The sequence below is a fragment of the Aspergillus ibericus genome, assembly GCF_003184845.1.
Source record: "Aspergillus ibericus CBS 121593 unplaced genomic scaffold BO80scaffold_19, whole genome shotgun sequence".
Taxonomy (NCBI): domain Eukaryota; kingdom Fungi; phylum Ascomycota; class Eurotiomycetes; order Eurotiales; family Aspergillaceae; genus Aspergillus; species Aspergillus ibericus.
In genome coordinates this window covers 512,257-531,839 of record NW_020292117.1, presented here as the reverse complement: position 1 = coordinate 531,839, position 19,583 = coordinate 512,257, and the positions used below count along the sequence as shown (strand labels likewise).

The 19,583-nt window shown below is 54.0% G+C and overlaps 7 protein-coding genes across 7 annotated transcripts; 4 read left to right on the top strand and 3 right to left on the bottom strand.

The window, feature by feature from the left end:
* Window positions 1–732: 732 nt before the first annotated feature.
* Window positions 733–2,578, top strand: BO80DRAFT_464827 (uncharacterized protein; the record flags this gene model as incomplete). The annotated part of the gene is made up of 3 exons (XM_025722682.1): window positions 733–1,332; window positions 1,403–1,490; window positions 1,536–2,578. The coding sequence occupies exons 1-3, from the start codon at window positions 871–873 to the stop codon at window positions 2,576–2,578; spliced, it is 1,593 nt and encodes a 530-aa protein (XP_025575498.1). The 5' UTR covers window positions 733–870.
* Window positions 2,579–3,278: 700 nt separating this feature from the next.
* BO80DRAFT_425144 (mitochondrial 37S ribosomal protein mS35) lies at window positions 3,279–4,825 on the bottom strand. The gene is made up of 2 exons (XM_025719450.1): window positions 4,235–4,825; window positions 3,279–4,158 (listed from the first exon to the last, which is right to left on the bottom strand). The coding sequence occupies exons 1-2, from the start codon at window positions 4,791–4,793 to the stop codon at window positions 3,569–3,571; spliced, it is 1,149 nt and encodes a 382-aa protein (XP_025575497.1). The 5' UTR covers window positions 4,794–4,825; the 3' UTR covers window positions 3,279–3,568.
* A 145-nt stretch (window positions 4,826–4,970) lies between these two features.
* alg13 (N-acetylglucosaminyldiphosphodolichol N-acetylglucosaminyltransferase catalytic subunit ALG13) lies at window positions 4,971–6,105 on the top strand. The gene is made up of 3 exons (XM_025716863.1): window positions 4,971–5,390; window positions 5,459–5,597; window positions 5,653–6,105. Exons 1-3 carry the CDS (start codon window positions 5,051–5,053, stop codon window positions 5,789–5,791), a joined length of 618 nt encoding a protein of 205 aa, XP_025575496.1. The 5' UTR covers window positions 4,971–5,050; the 3' UTR covers window positions 5,792–6,105.
* Window positions 6,106–6,477: 372 nt separating this feature from the next.
* On the top strand, window positions 6,478–7,740 carry BO80DRAFT_455259 (actin-related protein ArpA; the record flags this gene model as incomplete). The annotated part of the gene is made up of 3 exons (XM_025722103.1): window positions 6,478–7,245; window positions 7,300–7,614; window positions 7,678–7,740. 3 exons carry the CDS (start codon window positions 6,478–6,480, stop codon window positions 7,738–7,740), a joined length of 1,146 nt encoding a protein of 381 aa, XP_025575495.1.
* A 1,707-nt stretch (window positions 7,741–9,447) lies between these two features.
* BO80DRAFT_71586 (DUF3602 domain-containing protein) lies at window positions 9,448–10,619 on the bottom strand. The gene has a single exon (XM_025724744.1). The coding sequence runs from the start codon at window positions 10,169–10,171 to the stop codon at window positions 9,695–9,697; it is 477 nt and encodes a 158-aa protein (XP_025575494.1). The 5' UTR covers window positions 10,172–10,619; the 3' UTR covers window positions 9,448–9,694.
* A 4,170-nt stretch (window positions 10,620–14,789) lies between these two features.
* BO80DRAFT_71481 (putative U1 snRNP complex component Yhc1) lies at window positions 14,790–16,050 on the top strand. Its single transcript, XM_025724742.1, has 4 exons — window positions 14,790–14,939; window positions 14,995–15,123; window positions 15,189–15,269; window positions 15,329–16,050. The coding sequence occupies exons 1-4, from the start codon at window positions 14,873–14,875 to the stop codon at window positions 15,640–15,642; spliced, it is 591 nt and encodes a 196-aa protein (XP_025575493.1). The 5' UTR covers window positions 14,790–14,872; the 3' UTR covers window positions 15,643–16,050.
* A 1-nt stretch (window position 16,051) lies between these two features.
* Window positions 16,052–19,145, bottom strand: BO80DRAFT_71500 (transient receptor potential ion channel family protein). Its single transcript, XM_025724743.1, has 3 exons — window positions 18,446–19,145; window positions 16,170–18,380; window positions 16,052–16,117 (listed from the first exon to the last, which is right to left on the bottom strand). The coding sequence occupies exons 1-2, from the start codon at window positions 18,816–18,818 to the stop codon at window positions 16,513–16,515; spliced, it is 2,241 nt and encodes a 746-aa protein (XP_025575492.1). The 5' UTR covers window positions 18,819–19,145; the 3' UTR covers window positions 16,052–16,117; window positions 16,170–16,512.
* Between the last annotated feature and the right edge of the window lie 438 nt (window positions 19,146–19,583).

Sequence of the window (19,583 nt, the reverse complement as noted above, 5' to 3'; positions counted from 1 at the left end):
CAGGAACAGAGGGGGCCCCGATGGCATCGGAAGCTTCTGCAGGCTTCATGCAAGTAAACAAACCACATCCCATCGTCGGTCTTGGCTGCTTGACGCCATTGACAGTCATTCCAGAAGCAGACGGGGTTCAACGAGGGGCAGGGAAACGGAAGAAACGGACATGCAGCGATTCCAGTGAAGGCTGCTGCCGGACGGCTCAAAGATTGGTAAGGAGCCTGACAGGCGCCCCAAGGATGCCGATGAGAGGGACAGAGGCAGCCCGTGTGCCAGAGAGGAAGCCTGCAGCCATCCGGTTGTACTGACCAACATCATCGGACAAATACTCACGGCAGTGACCCAGCGCCCTTTCCCAAAGGGCTCTTGACGCCAGCCTGGGATGCTGCCCTCCTTCGAATTCCGCGGCTTTCTCCTCCGTCTGGGGGGATGACTGTCTCCGATGGGATCTCTCAACCCCCGTCCTTGTATCCCACAGCTGTCGTGTGTCTCTCCTCGCTGGCAGTTGCCATTGTAAAAGCTAGACCCGTATAGTTTGCCTGCCGCCCTTGATATTTAAGCCTCTTGTGCACCTGGACTGCCAGAGACTCAAATTTTGTGTCGTCTGCAAGTTTCTGCTGGCAGCGTTCAGTGAATGTTAAAATCTTCTCTTCCTTGCCCACGCACGCCGGAAATTCACTTCTGCCCTTTCCCTCTTCCTCTCCCCCTCTTCTTCATCTCTCCTTTTCCCTCTCGTCTGTCCCCTTTTTCCTCTTCCCTTCCAGGGCTCCTGCCATCATCTCCCTTTAAGTTCTAGCATCTTACTTTCGTCTTCTCTCCCCGCTGGCCACGAGACGGCCTGTCAGATCCCTGCATTTGCATCCCTGTTCCTTAACCATGTCCTCCCCCCTCCGGCCTCAGTACTTCTGCACCCGCCCGAATGGCGCGGTGACTGCCCTCGTTGCCGTGGATGAGCTTCCGTCCAAAATCTCGATTCGCGGGGTTCCCCGTAATCTTCAGCCAGACCAAACTCGGGGGATGACCAGCCTGGGCACCGTGGCCGCCCGGCTCCCACAGACATATGTGGTGGAAAGCGCTGCTGCTCTCTCTGGTCCCTCCCCCCGGGCGCCCTTCTCCAACCCGGCGGCCCATCACGCTCAAGGTCCCGACCAGCAGGCCGCTCTTGGACGCCTGCTCGCCGACGACAGTGCTCCTGAAGACCTCCGTCTGGCTGTGACGACGATACAACACTATGGTTTGCTCCACCACCTGTTAGCACCCGAATCATCCGCTAGCAACTGGATGGTGCCGAGTGGTGGCGGTGGAAGTGGAGGTGCCAGCCACGGGGCTTCCAGGCAGGTATGTGTCACCCCAGATCTGCCTTGCAGGGACTCTGCGAGAAGGACGACCCCGGCTGACCCTACATCAGGGCACTCACTCTAACACTAAGAAGCTGTATTGCTCTTATTGGCTCCGCCACGGCGAGTGCGACTACCAGCAACAAGGCAAGTCTGCGAGTGCATGGGTTGGCGTGGAGGATGACATCACTAACGTGCCTATAGGCTGTCTTTTTAAGCATCACATGCCTCTTGACCTGCCAACCCTGGAGAAGCTTGGCCTTCGTGACATTCCTCGCTGGTATCGGGAGAAATTCAACACGCCTAGCCTGCTTCCAAACGCACATGGCCATTCTCGTCCGCATCCTGCCCTTGCCGCGCTGCCCCCAGCAGAGGGTAACGCGGTCCCGGCGATCGAATACTCGTCACAGCCAGAGATGAACGGAGTGTTGGATGCCGCTAGCCTCGAGATGGAGGTCAAGCGGAACCCTGGCGGCAAGTCGGCAATCCAACAGTCGTTGCTTGCGCTGCCTGGACCATCAGAGCCTGCCTATGACTCGAGTAAGGCCTCTGGCTCTCAGAAGCACGGAGCGAGGCAGGCTTCCGAGCTGAGAAGACTCGATCTCCTATCGTTTGACCCCCTGCCCGAATTCCTGGAGTATTCGTCTGTGGGCTCCGCGCCTGGGAACCTGTGCGTCTCGAGTTATTCACGCTCCCAAGAGACTGCTTCCTTTTCGAATCCGACTACCAATCCCTTGCATGGAACCTTCTCTGGGAGGCATTCTCTCCTGCCTTCTCCAGGGGCTGAAAGCCCAGACTATCTGATGGCTGCCTCCTCCTTTCAGGGTTCGCAATCTCAGTCCCGTTCTAGAAGGGCACAGAAGCCCCGACGTTTATATCAAAATCGCCCGAATGCTGTCCTCGAAGGCAGCCGTACGGATGCATTTGGTGGCATTTATAGAGGCTATGGCACTGCTCCACCGAGTATCATGTCTCCTATATCGGATGTCGCCCCCGGTTCGCATTTGGGCAATGCCCTCAACGGACCTGTTCGTGGTAATACGTCCGAACCTCCTACACGCGAGTCCTCGCCAATAACCCTCTCAGGGCCTATTTCCGCAGGCTCCAGCCCCGACGACCCCCACGCTCGAACCCAGCCCAACGAGCCCAGAACGAGTTTCGGTGCCATTGGCGCCAAGAGGGCCCATCGGCAGAAATCGATCGGGTCCTCCGAGGACGAGTTGTTCATGCCCAACCAACGGCGATGAATGAGGACTGGCCCTGCAGCGTCGGGCTTCTATTGCACATTTGCTCAAGCAACGTCAAGTAAATACAATTTGCACATGTTTCACGACCGCTCATGATGTGATGCACAGAACGGCTGACACACCTAAATATACCGACGACCCGACACTTTTTGAAGTGTCCGGTGGGCTTGTACGGGAGAGAATGTTGGATGAACATCAAATCACGCATTTGACTTGCAGTTCAATACCTATCTCACTCATTCTCAGCCCCCGACTTTTTCTCGATTTGCCTGACTTCCTTGTTTCTTTCTATGTGTTTTGCCGACATTTCCCTTGTTGGATGGACTTCGTGACTCATATCTACTTTCTTTCCCTTCTTCCCCGTTGTTCTAGGGCTAACAGGCATATGCTGTTGGCGGTCTGGATACAACAACTCGGCGCAAAGCACAGCAGCGTGGTTTACATACACCCTTGGCGTGAAGAAAAAGTTCTATTCGGTGCTGGAAAATTACCAGCGGTGATCAGTGATACAATGTGTTAATATTGCTAGTTGCTTGCCTGGACTTCGTTTTCATGTTTCGTTGTATCAATTGCTTGCTCTTCGATTTGCCGTTCGATTTGATTTGATCTTCCTTTCTTTAAATGGCCTTGTATGGGGTGTATTATAGCACTTTGTGGTGTTTATATTTGTTTTGCAGAGGGAAGTAAATAAATTGAAAAGCAACGACAGATTGTCAATTGTTGGTGATTATGTTTCTCGCATTGCTTTGGACGTGCTGTAGATCTTGGCAAATACTATGTAGTATGAAAGGAACTACCCCGTAAGGAAGTAAATGTGAAGATCATGAATAAGATATAATACATTGACATAAGTCTAAGACAACCTTGCGAATATGCGCCGCCCTGTTTTGTTTGAGCTTACACGGGATAAAGAAAATACAGTAAACCCTCGAAACAGACACATCAGTGATGGACATACCCATTGCTCTCCCAGCGATCATGGGGTTCATCTCAACGGACCCTCTTCCTCTGGGCCTTGACGCCCACTTTCACGGCGACCTTCTCCCGGTCTTCCGTGGCCTTTGCATTCAACGCAGGGTTCAAAGATGGCAGAGTCCGAGACGCCTGCAGAACGACCCTATTCCCGTCCACCTGTTCCTGCTCTTGACGCTGTCTCTCAGCCCGTCTGGCCTCTAGCTGCTTCTTGCGCTCCGGAGTCATGACCCACGACTCGGGGAAGCGGTGCGAGACCTTTGGCTTGTGGTGGCGCACGTCGAGAGGGACGTCCGTGAACGAGTCACCCTCCTTGGCCTCCTTGATCAACGCCTTGATGGTGTCACCCAGGTAGCGCTTGTTTTGGGCCCGGTGGTGGAACTTCTCGCAGGACATGCGCACGATATCGGTTTGCGGGTTGTAGCGGACACCCACGAGTTTGAGGAAGGTCTGGCGCTGGGCCTCGGTGAGATATTTGGGAGTCAAATCCTTGGAGGACAGCTCAACGACGACCTTGGGCTCGGCGGGATGCTGCTCGCCCATGTATGTTGTGTAACGGAAGCGGAGGATGTGAGATTCGGGGGGAAGAGTGAAGGGTTGGGCGAGCTCTAAGAAAAGAAAGAGAGGATGATCAGCAGGGCTGCAGTATCAGTTGACCAGAGAATAGGTAGGGCAGATCCATACCGCTCAGCAGCGGCATATCCCATGCGGCAATTCGGGTGTATTCTCGGATTTCACGATGTTCTTCCAGTTGTGCGTGCGCGACGGTAGTCATTTCGTCATCGTTGAAATCGTCATCCCCGTCCTCGACGTGGGAGAATTCATCCGGTTCATCTTCCGCCCAAAGTCCAGGTGACCTCATACGCTGATCCACGAAGCGCACGGGGGCCTCTCTGTCGATGTCCTGGGCTTGTTGATCGAGCTCCGAGAACATGGCCGCCCGTTTCACCGGGTCGTTGTAATCTGCGACAATACGGCGGTTGACTTCGTCGAATCTGTGTCGCTGTCCCGGAGTCAACGCGTCGTAGCGCGCCCGGTCCTCAGCCGACAATAGATCAGGCGAGTATTCTGGCATGGGAGGCAGGTCCTCCGGGCGAGGGTCCTTGGGAGAGTCACGGGCGGGCGGGTCTTCCGGCATGAAGGAGAGGGGAGTGGCGGAGAATCGGCGGATTGGGGCGATGAAGGGCCCTCTCCGGGCCAGGAAGGAGGCCGAGCGGCCCAAGGACCGAGCGAGGGAGGCCATTGGGGAGGGGCAGTCTGGGGAATTGAGATGGGATGGATTGCGCAGTGGAGGAAGTCCGGCGGATGTTTTTCATTTCCTCCAAGCCCGCCTGCCACTAAACTGCTTCGGGAAGGCACGCTGTTCACCGCCGGCCATGGCTTCCTGGCCGGTGCAACTGCCTGGCCATGACTTCTTCTTCTTCTTCCCAACGATCGGTGGGGATCGCTCACGCTGCTATGATCCCTCCCTAGCTCCGTGTCGGAATTCATCCTCACACCATGCCTTCCCCTCCGCCGCCGGGAGCGGCCGTAAAGGTATGCTTCATCACCGTCGGCGCGACGGCTTCATTCCACCTTCTGCTGCAGTCAGTCCTTGAGGACGAGTTCCTGTTGGCGCTGGAGCGACTAGACTTCACGCATCTGCTTGTCCAGTATGGCAAGGACGGTCAATCTCTCTGGGAGGCCTTCCAGAGCAGATGTCCGCCTGGCAGTGCGGGTCGCCATGGGCTGGAAATTGATGGCTTTGATTTCAACCAGGCCGGGCTGGACGCCGAAATGCGCTTGACCCGGGCCAGTCCCTCCGAGGGCCAGACTGGAGGGTTGATTATCAGCCATGCTGGTAACCACCCCCCCTTTGAAACAGATTCTGCTCAATCAATGCGTGTGACTGACCTCGTGGTCATCCAGGATCGGGAAGTATCCTTGGGGCTTTGCGACTAGGCGTGCCGCTTGTTGTTGTCCCCAATCCTACTCTAAAGGATAATCACCAGGAAGAACTGGCACAGGAACTCCAGACGCAGGGCTATGTAGTCGCGAGCGACTACCGGTACGCTGTCCCCGGTCCTCAGAAGCTCATGGCCTAAATTTGCTCACTTTTGCAGGGGCATTGCGAGCGCCTTAGACCGCGCAGAGGCACTGCGAACCCAAATGCTGACTTGGCCGCCTGTGCGTGGAGTAAGCCAGAGGCGCCAGCGAACGCTGGGGGACGTGATGTCTGACGAGCTAGGCTTCTTAGATTGAAGTGGCATTCGAGACTTTGTTGATCTCCGAGCTGGAGTCGTGTCAAGCGGCGCATTAACGGGGCAAGTCGTCGACTTAGCTCAGCTCTCCACCCTAGTGTGGGATGAGATGCTCCGGGGCCATAGGAGTGTCTGGAGTCTTCAGATTCCGAGGCATGAGGTCTCTTGAGACCGACAATATGATAGTGGAACGAGTGGTCTTACGACCTGATAGTACCTTTGAGCGTCCATGGAGTGATGGACCGACTACTCTTAGACCTAGTTTATTGGGGCTGTACCTGCAACAGTCATGAAACCGTAAAGCTTCATCCTTCTAACCCGCATAATCAACTGTAAAGCGCATACTACATCCGTATACTCCATAGTAACCGAGGCGGAGCGACGATGGCTTCGGCGGGTGGTCTGTGCTTCCCAGTGTTGGTCGCCCGGCCCAAAAACATACGCGCAGACCAACCCGCTGCGTTGCTTATCCGTCCTGGCTTCTCCGGCTTTTCGACGGGACAGAACAGCAATCGAGCTGGAGACCTCTTCGGAGAAAGCGCTGCGATCTTGTTCGACGTCCACGTCATCTCCCAGCACCCGACCAGGCCGCGGGGCCTCTCCGTCCCTTCGCCCTTTGACAACAACAACAAAACACCCGCTCTTTCCTTCGACCTCTCCTCCCCGACCCCAACATCCTCCCACCCAATGGCAGAGGCCACCCTACACAACGCCCCCATCGTCATCGACAATGGCAGTGGGACCATCCGCGCCGGCTTTGCCGGTGAGGAGATCCCATCCTGCTACTTCCCCTCGTTTGTGGGCCGACCCAAACATCCCCGAGTGATGGCCGGCGGTCTCGAGGGCGACGTCTTCATCGGACAACGAGCTCAGGAATTGCGCGGCCTGCTCAAGATTCGCTACCCCTTGGAACATGGCATTGTAACGGACTGGGACGATATGGAGAAGATCTGGCACTACGTGTACGAAAACGAGCTCAAGACCCTGCCGGAGGAACACCCCGTCCTCCTCACCGAACCGCCGCTCAATCCGCGCAAGAACCGCGACGCGGCCGCCCAGATCATGTTCGAGACCTTTAACGTGCCCGCGCTGTACACTTCCATCCAGGCCGTGCTGTCCCTGTACGCGTCGGGTCGGACAACGGGTGTGGTTCTCGATTCAGGGGATGGAGTCTCCCATGCGGTGCCGGTGTTTGAGGGGTTTGCGATTCCGAATAGTATACGGCGGATTGATGTGGCAGGGCGAGATGTGACGGAGCAGCTACAACTGTTGTTGCGGAAGAATGGCCATGTGCTTCATACCAGTGCGGAGAAGGAGGTCGTCCGCATGATCAAGGAGAAGGTGTGCTACGTTTCGTTGGATCCGAAGCGGGAAGAGAAGGACTGGATGAACAGCTATCACAAGTCCGAGACGAAGTCGGTGGACTACGCATTGCCCGATGGACACAAGATCAAGGTATGTCTGTGCCTTTGCGAGCGGACTGGGGTGGACCTAATGGCGACATGACAGATCGGACAAGAACGCTACCGTGCCCCGGAGATTCTCTTCGACCCGGAACTCATTGGCCTGGAGTACCCCGGTGTGCATCAGATTGTGCAGGACGCCATTACCCGGACGGATCTCGATCTCCGGAAGTCTCTCTACCTCAACATCGTCCTGTCCGGTGGGTCAACGCTGTGCAAGAACTTCCCGGACCGACTGATGCGCGAGATCAAGCGCCTGGCCGTGGAGGACATGAAGATCCGGATTTCTGCTCCTGCGGAACGGAAGTACACGACCTGGATCGGAGGAGGTATCCTGGCTGGATTGAGCACGTTCCGTAAGGTAGGTTCTTCAGTCATCCTTGCCCGAGATGCGAATCGCTCTTCCAACTAACACGCCACATAGATGTGGGTAAGCGCAGATGAGTGGCATGAAGACCCCGAGATCATCCACCGGAAATTCGCCTAGAAATGCGGCATCCCACGACACCACTAAATATCAGGGACAAGCGCGATGGACGTATCCGCTCCGCACCTGCAAAGCTCGCAGGGCCATGACTGGACATGTTCCCGCAAGACTCACGCCAGCTACTAGAAAGACGTCAATGGCGATCCTGACAGCTGTCAGGGCCCGCAGCTTTTAATAGATACCCCTCTTTCTGTTCGTCTTGATTCAAGCTGCAATGCCCAATCCCACCTACACAACACTACACCATCATCTTCATGTCATGGAAGATACGTCGATGTATACCTGCACACATCACCGATGAGCCGAACCGCCTTATGCTACTCCTATGCCATCTCAATGGCCCCATCCCCGATCCTCTTCAATTTCTAACTCTGTCCCCACCGACAAGAGACATGACACCCTCAATTTCCCTGCCTTGCTTTCATTTTCCTGTTCTCCTTGCCCGCTGTTCTTGTGCGACCTCGGAAGTTTTGTGTAAATATTGGATGGATAGATGAAAATATACGAGTCCTACTGACCTACACCCTCTGCCCCTTACATCCACCCAGTAGAACGAAAAAGAAACACCAATGGAGCAAGTCCTCGCAGATCCGATGACTAAGACTCAAACCACCCAGTCAGAATCCTCCTCCACCGTTCCTGACCACTGAAAAGCCAAGTGCCAGACACATGGCAGATGGGTGGAGGTGAATGTCCATCGCTACCTACCTAGGCAAGTGGTTACTTGGTCCACCAGATCCATCATCAACAGTAATAGTAAAGAGTAAATATTGATCGTCGAGTAAACACATGCCCTAAGGCCCTAGTCTTCCTCCAAAGGCGTGTTATTTCTCAGCGCGTTGTTTGTCGACATTGTACGGATTTCTTCCTATTCCTCTTTCCCTTCTCCATGTGGAGTACTCCGTACATAGTATATAGGCTTAGACATGGAAATCATCCCGTCCGTACGTATGTAAACAACCCTCGGGAATGCAAGTCCGGGACGTGAACGAGTCCAGACCATCTACCTACCTACCCATCCAAACCAAACCAAACACTAAAACATAAACAACTTCCCCAACATCCTCCATAGAGAGGCAAACGCAAAGTTCACAAAGTTATGGATTGTCATGTCATTGGGTGGTATTATGATGTCAGGTCACGACATCCATCGTCATGATACCTATGCTTTTTGGTAGGTCCCGGCCGGAGTACTCCGTAGGTAGAGTAGGTAATGTATGGTTCGGTGTAATTTACGAGTCACGTCCGGAGTTGGGTTTCATGGACGGATTAGGACTGTTTACTTACTGTATACTGACGTGTTTGTGGAACGTGAAAGTGGGAGATTGTGCTACGGGGGGGGAATTACGGACGGTCGGTTGGTTCCAGATGGGATGTGCAGTGTGGTGTGTGGTTTTTTGGTTGATTTCAGAGATAACTAGTAGTAGCATACAGGAGAAATCGTGGCTCAGGGGCCAATAACAACAACACAAAACGTTGCTATGGTGGTGGTGCAAGGATGCAATGATCCTATGCGGTGGGTGAATCAGACAAGATCCAGTGGTTGTCCCGGAGAATCACAAAGGAACAAGCAGACAGGTCCGTGTCAACGCCATGCTAATGTCCGCGTGTAAAGACGAGACCATGGCTAAAGGGGTATCATGTTGAAAAGATTTGATGTGGAGGTTGAAGAAGGGTAGAAAAAAAAGTAGATGAGGAGAGAGCTAAGGTGGCGCAGAAGATGGCACCAATTGATTTCAATCAGAAGCGGTCGAGTAATGAAGAATGAGGATGATTAAAGGCGTAGTAAGATAGGATAGTGGCAATCCTCAAATGCGAATCGAATGGTGAAGCAAAAACTTTTTTGGTGGTCGTGAGTCGTGAGTCATGATCTGCTGAAGCGCAACGCTTGTAGGCGGCAATGGAAACAATAGGACGGCGCTGAAAGTGGTTGCAAAGAAACCCCTATTCACCCCTATGTCATGCCCCTAAGCTTGCCCCAGCCCTTCTCGATGCTGCGGAGAGCCCGTTCCCGCGTGGAACCGGAGCTGCTCGAGGTACCATTGCTGCTGATCGAGAACTTGCGGCTGAGGCTGCTGGAAGAGTCGTCGCTGAAGACCATGTTGCCGGCTCCACCGCGACCGACATGGTAGACGGGGGCTGCACGGCGAATATCGCGCTCAAGCTCCTCATCAAAGCTGAAGATGGCACGCTCGGTGCTACTGTGAACGTTGCCGGCACCGCCACGGCCGGACTTGAAGGTACTGGGGACATTCGAGTCCAGACGCGTCAAGGAGGCGGGACCGGTAGCTGTCCGAGAGTCGGTGGTCTTGGTGCCTTTCAGATTGATGACATTGCCGGCGCCTCCGCGAGCCGTGTGCAGAGCGGGACGGCTGGTGTGAGGGACCGATGGATGCGGTTCAACGACACGGTAATTGATTGATGCTGGCATGGTGAAGAGATGTGATGTGGTGTTGGAAGATAGGAGTGATTGATGTGAAGGGTTATGGGGTGCAAGTGGTTGCGATGCGGGAAGTATATAGATCGCAGTCTAGGCTGAATGACTCAATGCGCGGAAGCCCAATCCGGTAAGCGAGAATGGCGTAATGGACATGTAGACGCAACAGAGTCAACTGATGACGAACTGAACAAGAACGGGGAGACCAGAGGTCAAGGGAGAGCTTGTAAAGTAGTTGTGGCGGTGGTAGTGGTAGTAAGAGGCAGGCAGGCAAAGAGGAACAAGGACCCAAAAAAGTCGTCTTGCGTGACTATTAAAAGGAGCCGACTAGAAAATTTTCTCCTTTCTGACTCTTTTTTTATTAATTGTTGAATGACTCCTCAAACTGCGCGGTGCTGATGGGGAATCCACTTCTATAGCCTGGAACCAGACCTCACAGCGGGGAAGCAGTTATATAGTTGGACCAGCCAACAGGCCGGGCCCAGCAGTTACCGGGGGAAGAGTCAGGTCGGCCCCTTTGTGACGGCAGCCCGGCTCATGATTGCACCATGCCCTTTTGCGTGATTTCCTTTTCCAGGCACCGCGCCAGGGTCACTCCCTTGGCCCGGTGGAGCCAACTCCATCCCAATTCCCAAATGGTGAAATCTGGGCTTTCCGCAATTCTGCCTCTGCGGTTATGCGCGCGCTACTCCATCATCACCGCTGCTTTCAGCCCTGCAAATTTTCACTGGCCTTAGGGCGGCGGCGGGAACGTGCCGCTTCCACAGCCAGTCATTGTTCGCCAACCTCCCATCCCGCATGGCGATTGGCTGGGAAGGGCGCCACCGCCCCGGCCCAGTGTGGCTGCTTTTGTGAATTTCTGTGCGATCATCTGACAAGCACGCGCCAGTCCAAGGCGTGGCGAAACGTAACAGAAATTGGCGCTGTAGCCAATCAGCAGCTACGGTCGAGCCCGAGGGCTGGCTGGGGGGTTTCCTGGGGGTAATGGAAACTGCTGAGGCGGTCACGCGTCATCGGCCAACACATTGCGTGAGGAGCCTTTGCTTTGACGATCCTGTCGGTCACTCTTTCACCATCAATAGTAACACCCAGGGGGGGCCATGGCATGCGGCATCAGGCGGACTTTCTTGGTCTGGAGTAAATTGAGAGACCTGCTACATAGTACTACTAAACTAGTTGTAGTAGGAGGTCACTACTGACTCGTAGTATCCATTATTAGGTCCTGGGCAAGCAGCCAGCCAGGACGAACCCTTCCACCACCACCAGTTCGTTGTCCACTGTCACTCCCTATAGAATATCCAAGGCGAGCCCCGTGGCTTCACCGTCAACCGGTCAACCGGATACCAAATTATGCCCGATCATGATTATTCCCCGCAGCCCCTTGACTGGTACTAGTCGGAAGCACCGTTGTTGCATCATGATTCGCGGTGCACGCTGAAATTGGAAACGCCATGTCCTCTGGCTAAACTCTGATCCCCGGTCGTACCGAGGCGGCCTTGGATGATGGCGAATGCATCGCCCAGTCAAGTCCCGGTTCATAATTCCCAGCTTACCAGGTATGCAGGCCGGCGTCGACGGGTTAGGTAGGTACCAGGAGAAGCGCCCGATGCTACAAAGGCCCAAACAGGCAGGAAAGTCTACCCCGTACAGGATGATGGCATTGTGCATGAACGATGGAACGTCAACCGTCAAGCCTGCAGAACGGCAGGTGGAAGTCCCTCCAGTCTCAGGTCTCAGGTGAGACTAGAGAGTGACTAAGATTTTGCCGGCCTGCCGGTCGAGACCATTTTTAGTGCAGAGATTTTTCAAGATGGAGACGGCTAGCGGAGATCATCAAACGACAGCCCCTCACTGCATTCCCCATCGTCGGCTTCCTTGTTGTGCCCCAATTCCACGCCATGTCGGCTGGGTGTTGAGTGCTGGCTCGATCGATGGAGGGCGCATTCGCCATGCTGGCCACTGCTAGCGAATTCGCCGCACTGGATTTTGAGGCCTCCCTCCCCTTCATCGTCATGGGATCGGGACGACCCAAACTGGAAAATTGAGGGAGTGCCTGAGGATCCCCACCGGCCCCTCCACCACGCTAAACCCAAGCCGGACAGCTTCCCCAGACGCCCAAAATCTGGAACCCATCGAGAGGGGAAGTCGCGACTCGGAAATGCCTCACCTGCCTCAAGGGGATGACACGAATCACTCGGCCACTTCTTCCCACGCCAATCCCTCTATAACGCTCATCGTTATGCCCCTCCCCCCACCGGCGAGGCTTATTAGTCAAATGAAGAACAAATGAACTGGAAAACTAAGGACCCAACTACTGAGGACTAGTGAGGCACTGCCGGACTGCAATTCCATTCCAGGAGGTCAGGGGTCAACCCCTGACTGGTCACTTCAACCGAGCCGGTTGGTCCGGCAAATGGCCGCCATTCCCGTCATCCCTGCCAAACCAAAACGTCCCGAGGCTGTCGAAGTCTCGCAGAAGCGCCGAAGGATCGAGCACTCGAGGACACGTCGTGGCTTCCCCGGATTTTCGCCCCGGGGCGTACTAGCCATGCAGGTTTCATCACCCATCACATCCGGCTGACGGCCATGGACGGGACATGACGCACCCCAATTTTCCGGCTGGACATCCCCCTTCTTTCGGGGCCCCTTCCCTCCCCTCACTGACTCCGGAAGTTGTTGCCTAGACGTGGTGGAAGTGCCCATGCCTCGCGAAACCTAGCGCCTGATGAGGTGCTCGTGTGCTCCTTCTCCCACCACGCTTGACGTCGTGACACTCTGCCTCGTATTCCCAGCATTCCTGTCTCGCCATTAGAAAAGGGATGAATAACAAGGTCACGGTCGTCCACGGGACCTGGGTAAATAGCGGTCATTCTTTTCGAATCTGGGATTGTCGGCGTCGCTTCCCCGGCCTCTCAGCAGGTACGGAGTACGGAGTCCGGAGTACTTGTTGGTGATCACGCCATGGAGCACTCCGCTCATAGCTGGAATCATGACCAAAAGCTGCCGAGCGACTTTCGATAGACTAATCGATGGTCAGACCTCTTAGAGACACGTTCGTCCTTGCGTCGTTCCCTCAACAACTGGTTAGGCGTCCAAATTATTTGCTACCGTCCTAACCTGTCTACTTAGGTGATGTTACGGTACCTGGGTGCCCTGTCGGTTTTCCAAAGGGACCCTCACAGCGAGCTTGCTGGATTGACAATCCAGCATGACTGAGTTGCGTATCCAATCTATCCCGAAACAAGCACATTGGCTCTTGCTCGGTGATTTATTACACTCTCCCAGCCGGTCCCTCGTGAGATCGTTGCAAGACCTAACATGCCACCATCGCTTGTGTAGGGCTCGTTGCAGTCGTAAAGACAAAGAGACAGAAATGAAAAGGGACCGGTAGAAGAGAAAGCCAACTTCTGATCGCATGAACCAATCACGGTTTGGTTCTACGTGCGATCACGATCAAGTAAGCCAATCTTTGTAGCCCGTAATTCCTGGAGTTGTGCTTATAGCTTCTCTAAGGGGGGCATCTAGGGTTCCATCATTGTGATCACTTACAGAGTCTGCAAGGATTTCAGATTCAATGCCCAAATTAGGACTCGTATACCTCTACAGTGTGCCTAGAGCTTACCGCAGACATTACCTACGGAATATGAGTCCGTATCTAGCCTGTCATGATTCCTATTAAATGACTAAGATCCATACATGGTATGAGGGCTATGCAGGTCTAGATGGTGGACGTTATGGCAACCTTGCAGGCTGAGGTTGGTTGACAAGCCTTGCCAATCCAGCCGGCGGTAGATTTATAGAATCGTGCTTGGTGTGCCAATGTTGACGCTGTACAACACAACCAGGGGTCGAACATCAACTCTCCTCAAGTAATATACTGACTGGCCTAATTTCAGAAATTAAAGCGCACAGTTCCAACAGCCCCTCGTTCCCATGAACCCAGGATTTGCCATCGTTGCTCCCCCTAGAACCAATGGTATATATTAGTAGCCGTTGAACCCAGTTCGATGCTTACTGCCGTCTAAGAGGAAACATAGTATTTTCACCAGGTAGATATCTAGAGCCAATATCGGATTATGTAGCAGCAGATACAAGGCTAATGTAGGTTTATGGAAGGTGTTATATTGTGGCTGTCTCATTTCAAAAGATGCTTGCGCTCCGCCAAGAAATGCCTGAGGCCAACAGATCATGCCAGTATACTGCCTCTTCTGACCGCCTTGATATCGCATCGAACTCCGCCTCAAGCAGTCCGTCGCCATCCATTTCTCTTGCACTAACATCGACAGTCTTTCGCAGTCCTTCGTTCAAAGCGGATTTATTTTAACTCGAGACCCTGCCTGTCTAGTACATACAGTACTCAGAATATTCAACCCGAGCTATCTCTTTCACGCGCAACGCGCCACCTGAGCGCTGCCGACTCGAGCTTGATTTCCTGCAAAGAGCAGTTGCTCTCTGAATATCAAGATGCCTAAATATAAGTTACCCCTTTACCTCTAGCTGAGCAATCTATACTGACAGTCGCAATACTCTTCTGTAGGACACCCTTGATCCCTGCCAATTCCTCCTTTCGGACTGGTCCATCGCGCATGCAATTCCTTCCACCGTTCCATCCAGCCATCACCTACAGTCATACCCCAGCTGACCAATGGCCGAAATCTAGGTGACTACTGCGATGTCTACCTCACGCACGACTCCATGAGTGTGCGCAAGGCGCACAACGCCGGACGTAACCACCTGAGAAACGTCCTAGAATACTACCAACGTATGGCCGGCCTCGTCATCCCCAACAACCCGAAGGAGCGCTAACTCGAGGACAGAAATCGGACAAGAAAAGGCCCAGTCGGTTATTGATTCCATCACGTCGTCCTACGCCGCCGAAGGCCAGGCCGTCCCGAACCCGGCGATGGCTCCCCCGGGAGCTTACCCTCCGCCATTCGGCTTCCCTGGTACGTGTTAAGCATCACTACCACACGCACCCCCCTTCGCAAAACCACATACTAACACTCCTCAGGCCGTCCAGGGCAACTTCCCCCGCCTCCATTCGGAATGCCTCTCCCAGGTGGAGCAGGTGGCGCACCCGGCATGCCTCCGCGTACGCCCACCCACCCCAAGCAGCCCAACATCTAGATTCTAACCACTCCCCGTGAACAGCCCCAGGAGCACGAGGCCTCCCCTTCCCTCCTCCCTTCCCCACAGCCGGCGGCGCCCCTCCCGCAGGTCTTCCTCCTCTCCCCAACATGCCCCCCGGTGCTCAGGGCTTCCCTCCCCCGCCCGGCGGTTTCCCGAACTTCCAAGCACCCCCCGGCGGTTTCCCCCCGATTCCTCCTCCGGGACAGGGCCCAGCAGGATACAGCCCCAGTCCTACGCCGGGCGTAGGCGGCCCCCCGGGCCAGGACGGCTACGCGCCGCCTGGCATGAGCTCAAGTCTTCCTGGACCTCCTCCGGGATTGGGCGACAAGCGCTGATCTCTGATCTGAAATTGCTCTTATTTATTTTTCATGTTTCTATACCGATGGGGTCCTTTTTCTCTTTTCCTTTCTCTTCCTTTTTCTCTTTTCTCTCCTCGATCATGTATGTGCCTATTAGATTTTTCTTTTCCCTTGTGATTTTCTTACCAGCGTTCTATGGGAATTCGGTCATGCGATCCTTCCTGTTATTGAAAGGAAGGAAAAGTTGGTAAATCAGCAGAAATGAACGACAGGATTTGATTGATGGGTTCCTTCATCATACGTGCATGCATATATGGTCTGTTCTGGACTACGACATTGACCTGAACTAATTTCAATAATAGATCGAATCTACTTGATGCTACGACATAAATTCAGAGTGAATTTGAAAAGGCCATGCGTTTCAGCAACGCAGGCTCAGATAGCATTATGATTTCTTTCCGTACATGAGGAAATCACAAAATAATACAGGGATATCGGATCAGACAGCAGACAGACCCCCTGTCACTCAAAAAATAAAATACTGCAAACAGATTCCGCAAAACCCAAGTACCGATCTCCAGATCCAGTATTTCAGAACGCCAGCGGTGAAAAAAAAGGGAAACATCGACAGAGAAAGGGGGTAAAGAAAGGAAGATGTCTTGGTAGGGTTCGGATGAGAGCCGGGGCAAGTCAAAGAAAATGGAAATTTTCCTGTATATCAGTATACGACAAGGAATGGTAGCCAAAAGCAGATGCACAGGCAAATGTGAGGAATCAAAAGCAAAACGCACATAGTGCGGGTGGATGCGGTCAGTAAAGCTAGAAAGGGCCCGAAGAATCAACCCATGCCCGCACTAAGCCATAACTTCATCTCAAGCAGGGCTAGAAAGCAATCGTATTAATCTTTCAGTGGTCGTATCCTGCCCCCCTTTGCCATGGGCTGGGGTTGTTTTGTTGCCGGTACGCATGTGGGTTTTGGAACGGGGAGCTGTTGTAGCCCCGGGGCACGGGAGATGGTGCCCGTCCGAAGTTAGCATCGTAGCTTGGAGGGCCATTCCGGACCGAGTTGTTGTCGCTGGGGAACAGCGGCAAGGACGGGTCGACTGGGGAAACCGGGGAATGGCGAGCGGCCTGGTTGGCCGGGGCTTCAGGGGCTTCCAGATTCTGGCGGCTAATACTGGCACCGTTGCCGCTCGAGAAGGACGCATTATCATCCTCAAACGGGCTGGACTTGTAAGGTGAGGGCTTCATGTCCCCGCGGGCGGTGGCGCCCAGAGCATCCAATTCAGTTGTCAGCTGACCTCCAGACTTGATGAACGAGCCCCGGTCATCTCTCATGGGCTGGTACCGCGTGTCGGGGTTCTTGGATACGATGGCGTAGATAGACGCGATCAGGACAAGGATCAACAGCACCAGGGCAAACACAGCGTTGTACACAAAGAAGACAACACCCATAACACCAGTGACGATACCAGGTTGGTTGAACACATTAGAGAAGAACAGAAGGAAGATAACGTTGAGGAAGTTGATGGCGGCAATAGAGATGTTGTAGATGTTGGTTTTCTTGTCCATCCACGGCCGCAGGACGCTAACGCCAATGAGCATGCCGGCTTCGATGATGACCAGGGCGATGGTTTGCACAACCGGAGCTGGCTGACTCAAGCCAATGAAAATGCCCTTGATCAGGATATAACCCAGGAATGGAACGATGAAATAGTATGCAGTCGCACGATACTGCACATACAGGAAACCCCACTTGTTCAAGCAGGTAGGGTCGGAGTAAAGGATGTAAGCCGGGTTCTTGTGCATGATGACAGAGCGCTTGGCCAGACGCATGACCTTGATCGCGGCCCAACCCAGTGCAGCAACCACCGAAATGAACATGATAACAGCAAGCACGACCTCAGCAGCCGAGTCCACCTTGGTAAACTCCCATAAGCAGAGAACCGACATTTGAGGGAAGCCGATTAGGGTAAGCCGGAACAAGATTCCACGTGCGACGACCTTCCAGCCGTTACGGAACTCCTGGAACTTATCACTCTTCATCTTGCCATTTTTGACGAGAAGCTCGCAGATAACCTTGAAGATGGCAACCATAAGCATGACCAGGGCGACGAACACGACAAAGAAGATGAGACCGGTCAGGAAGATATTCGTGGTTTCAATTCCAGCCTTGAAACCAACACGCTCAATACCACGGACAATGACGCTGGAGTCCGTGGCGGTCTGGGTGCTTGCAGAGGAACGTTTCCGATAATAGTTGAAGTACCCAGTGGCTTTCCTCACAATGCCTTCTTCATCGTCGGAACGCTTGCGACGTTTGTAGAGCTGAACTGACGTCGTTGACAGGTCCGAAAGAAGCGTTGAGGCAGTTCCTCCAGTCGACCGCTGGTACCAGGTGCAGATGGTTTCCAGAAAGCCGACATGGATGATACCCATACTCCACTGGAAATTCTGGGTCCATGATTCCACGATCGGAGGCATGTGAACTGATGTCATACCGATCATTGCCTGGGATTGCATGAAGCTGAAGAGGGAGAGTGCATTAGCGGCGACGTGGGCGGCAGTATTCGAATGGCCCAAGCCTGAAGTGATAGCCGAAGCAGCCAGTCCTAAACCAGAAATGATAGCTGTAGTCCAGCCAACGCCCTTCTGATAGACTGTCTTGCCGTTCGAAAGGGACGCCTCAACACACGTAATGCTTTCGCCGGTGTCCGTGGAGTTGATATAGATACGCACGTTGGCATCGAGATCCGGAACGGTGTACGCAATGTCTAGAAGAGGTGATCAGTGGACTAGGGCACATTTAGAGGATACGCCGAGCGCAGAGAGCACTCACTTGGAATGGACTTGACCACGGACTCAGGCACCGTGATGACAGCTTTAGGAACATCGATAGCACCTGCGTTCATAGGGCACAGTCCTGAAAGGTCCATTTCACAAGGGTCCAGAGTCTTGGTCAGGACCTGGATACCATAGGCCTCGAGAACGAGCTCCGCCGTCACCTTTCCCGAAATTGCCGACACTCCATCGAAGCTGAAGGAGAGCGAGCGGTTGCCCGGTGTGAAAGTAACACTGAAGTAGGTGGCTGTGAAGTTCGAGCTGTCTTGACAGATACTAAGAGCATTGGATTCGATGAGCTTGACGGCGGCCGCCTGCGGGGAGTTGAGCAGGACGACCAAGAAACCGATGAAGAGGGATATTAATCGCATATTGGCGGGGATATGGCCGGGAACTGCCGGTTCAAAGGAGAGCGAGAGTATCCGTCGTCGATAAGTGGGGGGTTAAGTAAGTAGGAATGTAAGAATCAGAGGCGGTTCAGCAGAAGGTGGTACTCCAGAGCACCAGCTTGGCGCGGCCGGATGCGGAAGTGCAGGAAGTCGGCGGATGGCGTCCTCTCGTGCCTTGGAGTCTCCGCTGTCGAAGCTGCGGAGGGTGGGATCGGTCCTAGGAAGCGTCGGATACGGCACTATGTAAGGTTGATCGCTAGACGGGGGTGGAATCCTGTTGCGATTACGGTTCACCACGTCATTGGTAGCCCAGGGCGCTTCTTTCCGTGCAGCAGAACAAAAGATCGGATGAAACGGGGTATATCGGGGTGAAAGAGCGATTGTAAAAGGAGTCGATATATAAAATGAGCGTGGGTTGGTAGTATAAAGAGTCGAGAGAGCGTCGAGGTTGGGACTGAAACAACAAAGCGAGCGTGGTCGGCGACACACAGTATGGCCGGGGGGGTGGTGGTGGAACGAGGATAGATGGTTGCCTGAGTCTCCCTAAAAGCGGGAAGGGGACGGAGGGAGGGACGGAGGGGGGGTGGAAGGAGAGAGGTGTTTCGCACCCTCGGGGGATCGAATTGGCGAAAGAGGGATGCAACGAGAGAAGAGAAGACCGAGGGGAAAGAAAAAAAAAGAAGAGAAACCGTCGCCCTCTGGAGACACAGTCACAGCGCCGGACGTGTGTATTTTCTTCAGGGGAGC

Bases quoted from the DNA above. Each gene is read 5' to 3' on its own strand.
- BO80DRAFT_425144 (XM_025719450.1), bottom strand. From the start codon at position 4,793: ATGGCCTCCCTCGCTCGGTCCTTGGGCCGCTCGGCCTCCTTCCTGGCC. The intron at 4,159-4,234 runs GTATGGATCTGC...TTCTTTTCTTAG, and splicing joins GGATATGCCGCTGCTGAGCG to AGCTCGCCCAACCCTTCACT.
- alg13 (XM_025716863.1), top strand. From the start codon at position 5,051: ATGCCTTCCCCTCCGCCGCCGGGAGCGGCCGTAAAGGTATGCTTCATC. The intron at 5,391-5,458 runs GTAACCACCCCC...GTGGTCATCCAG, and splicing joins GTTGATTATCAGCCATGCTG to GATCGGGAAGTATCCTTGGG. The intron at 5,598-5,652 runs GTACGCTGTCCC...TCACTTTTGCAG, and splicing joins GTAGTCGCGAGCGACTACCG to GGGCATTGCGAGCGCCTTAG.
- BO80DRAFT_71586 (XM_025724744.1), bottom strand. From the start codon at position 10,171: ATGCCAGCATCAATCAATTACCGTGTCGTTGAACCGCATCCATCGGTC.
- BO80DRAFT_71481 (XM_025724742.1), top strand. From the start codon at position 14,873: ATGAGTGTGCGCAAGGCGCACAACGCCGGACGTAACCACCTGAGAAAC. The intron at 14,940-14,994 runs GTATGGCCGGCC...ACTCGAGGACAG, and splicing joins CGTCCTAGAATACTACCAAC to AAATCGGACAAGAAAAGGCC. The intron at 15,270-15,328 runs GTACGCCCACCC...CCCCGTGAACAG, and splicing joins CGCACCCGGCATGCCTCCGC to CCCCAGGAGCACGAGGCCTC.
- BO80DRAFT_71500 (XM_025724743.1), bottom strand. From the start codon at position 18,818: ATGCGATTAATATCCCTCTTCATCGGTTTCTTGGTCGTCCTGCTCAAC. The intron at 18,381-18,445 runs GTGAGTGCTCTC...CACCTCTTCTAG, and splicing joins CGTGGTCAAGTCCATTCCAA to ACATTGCGTACACCGTTCCG.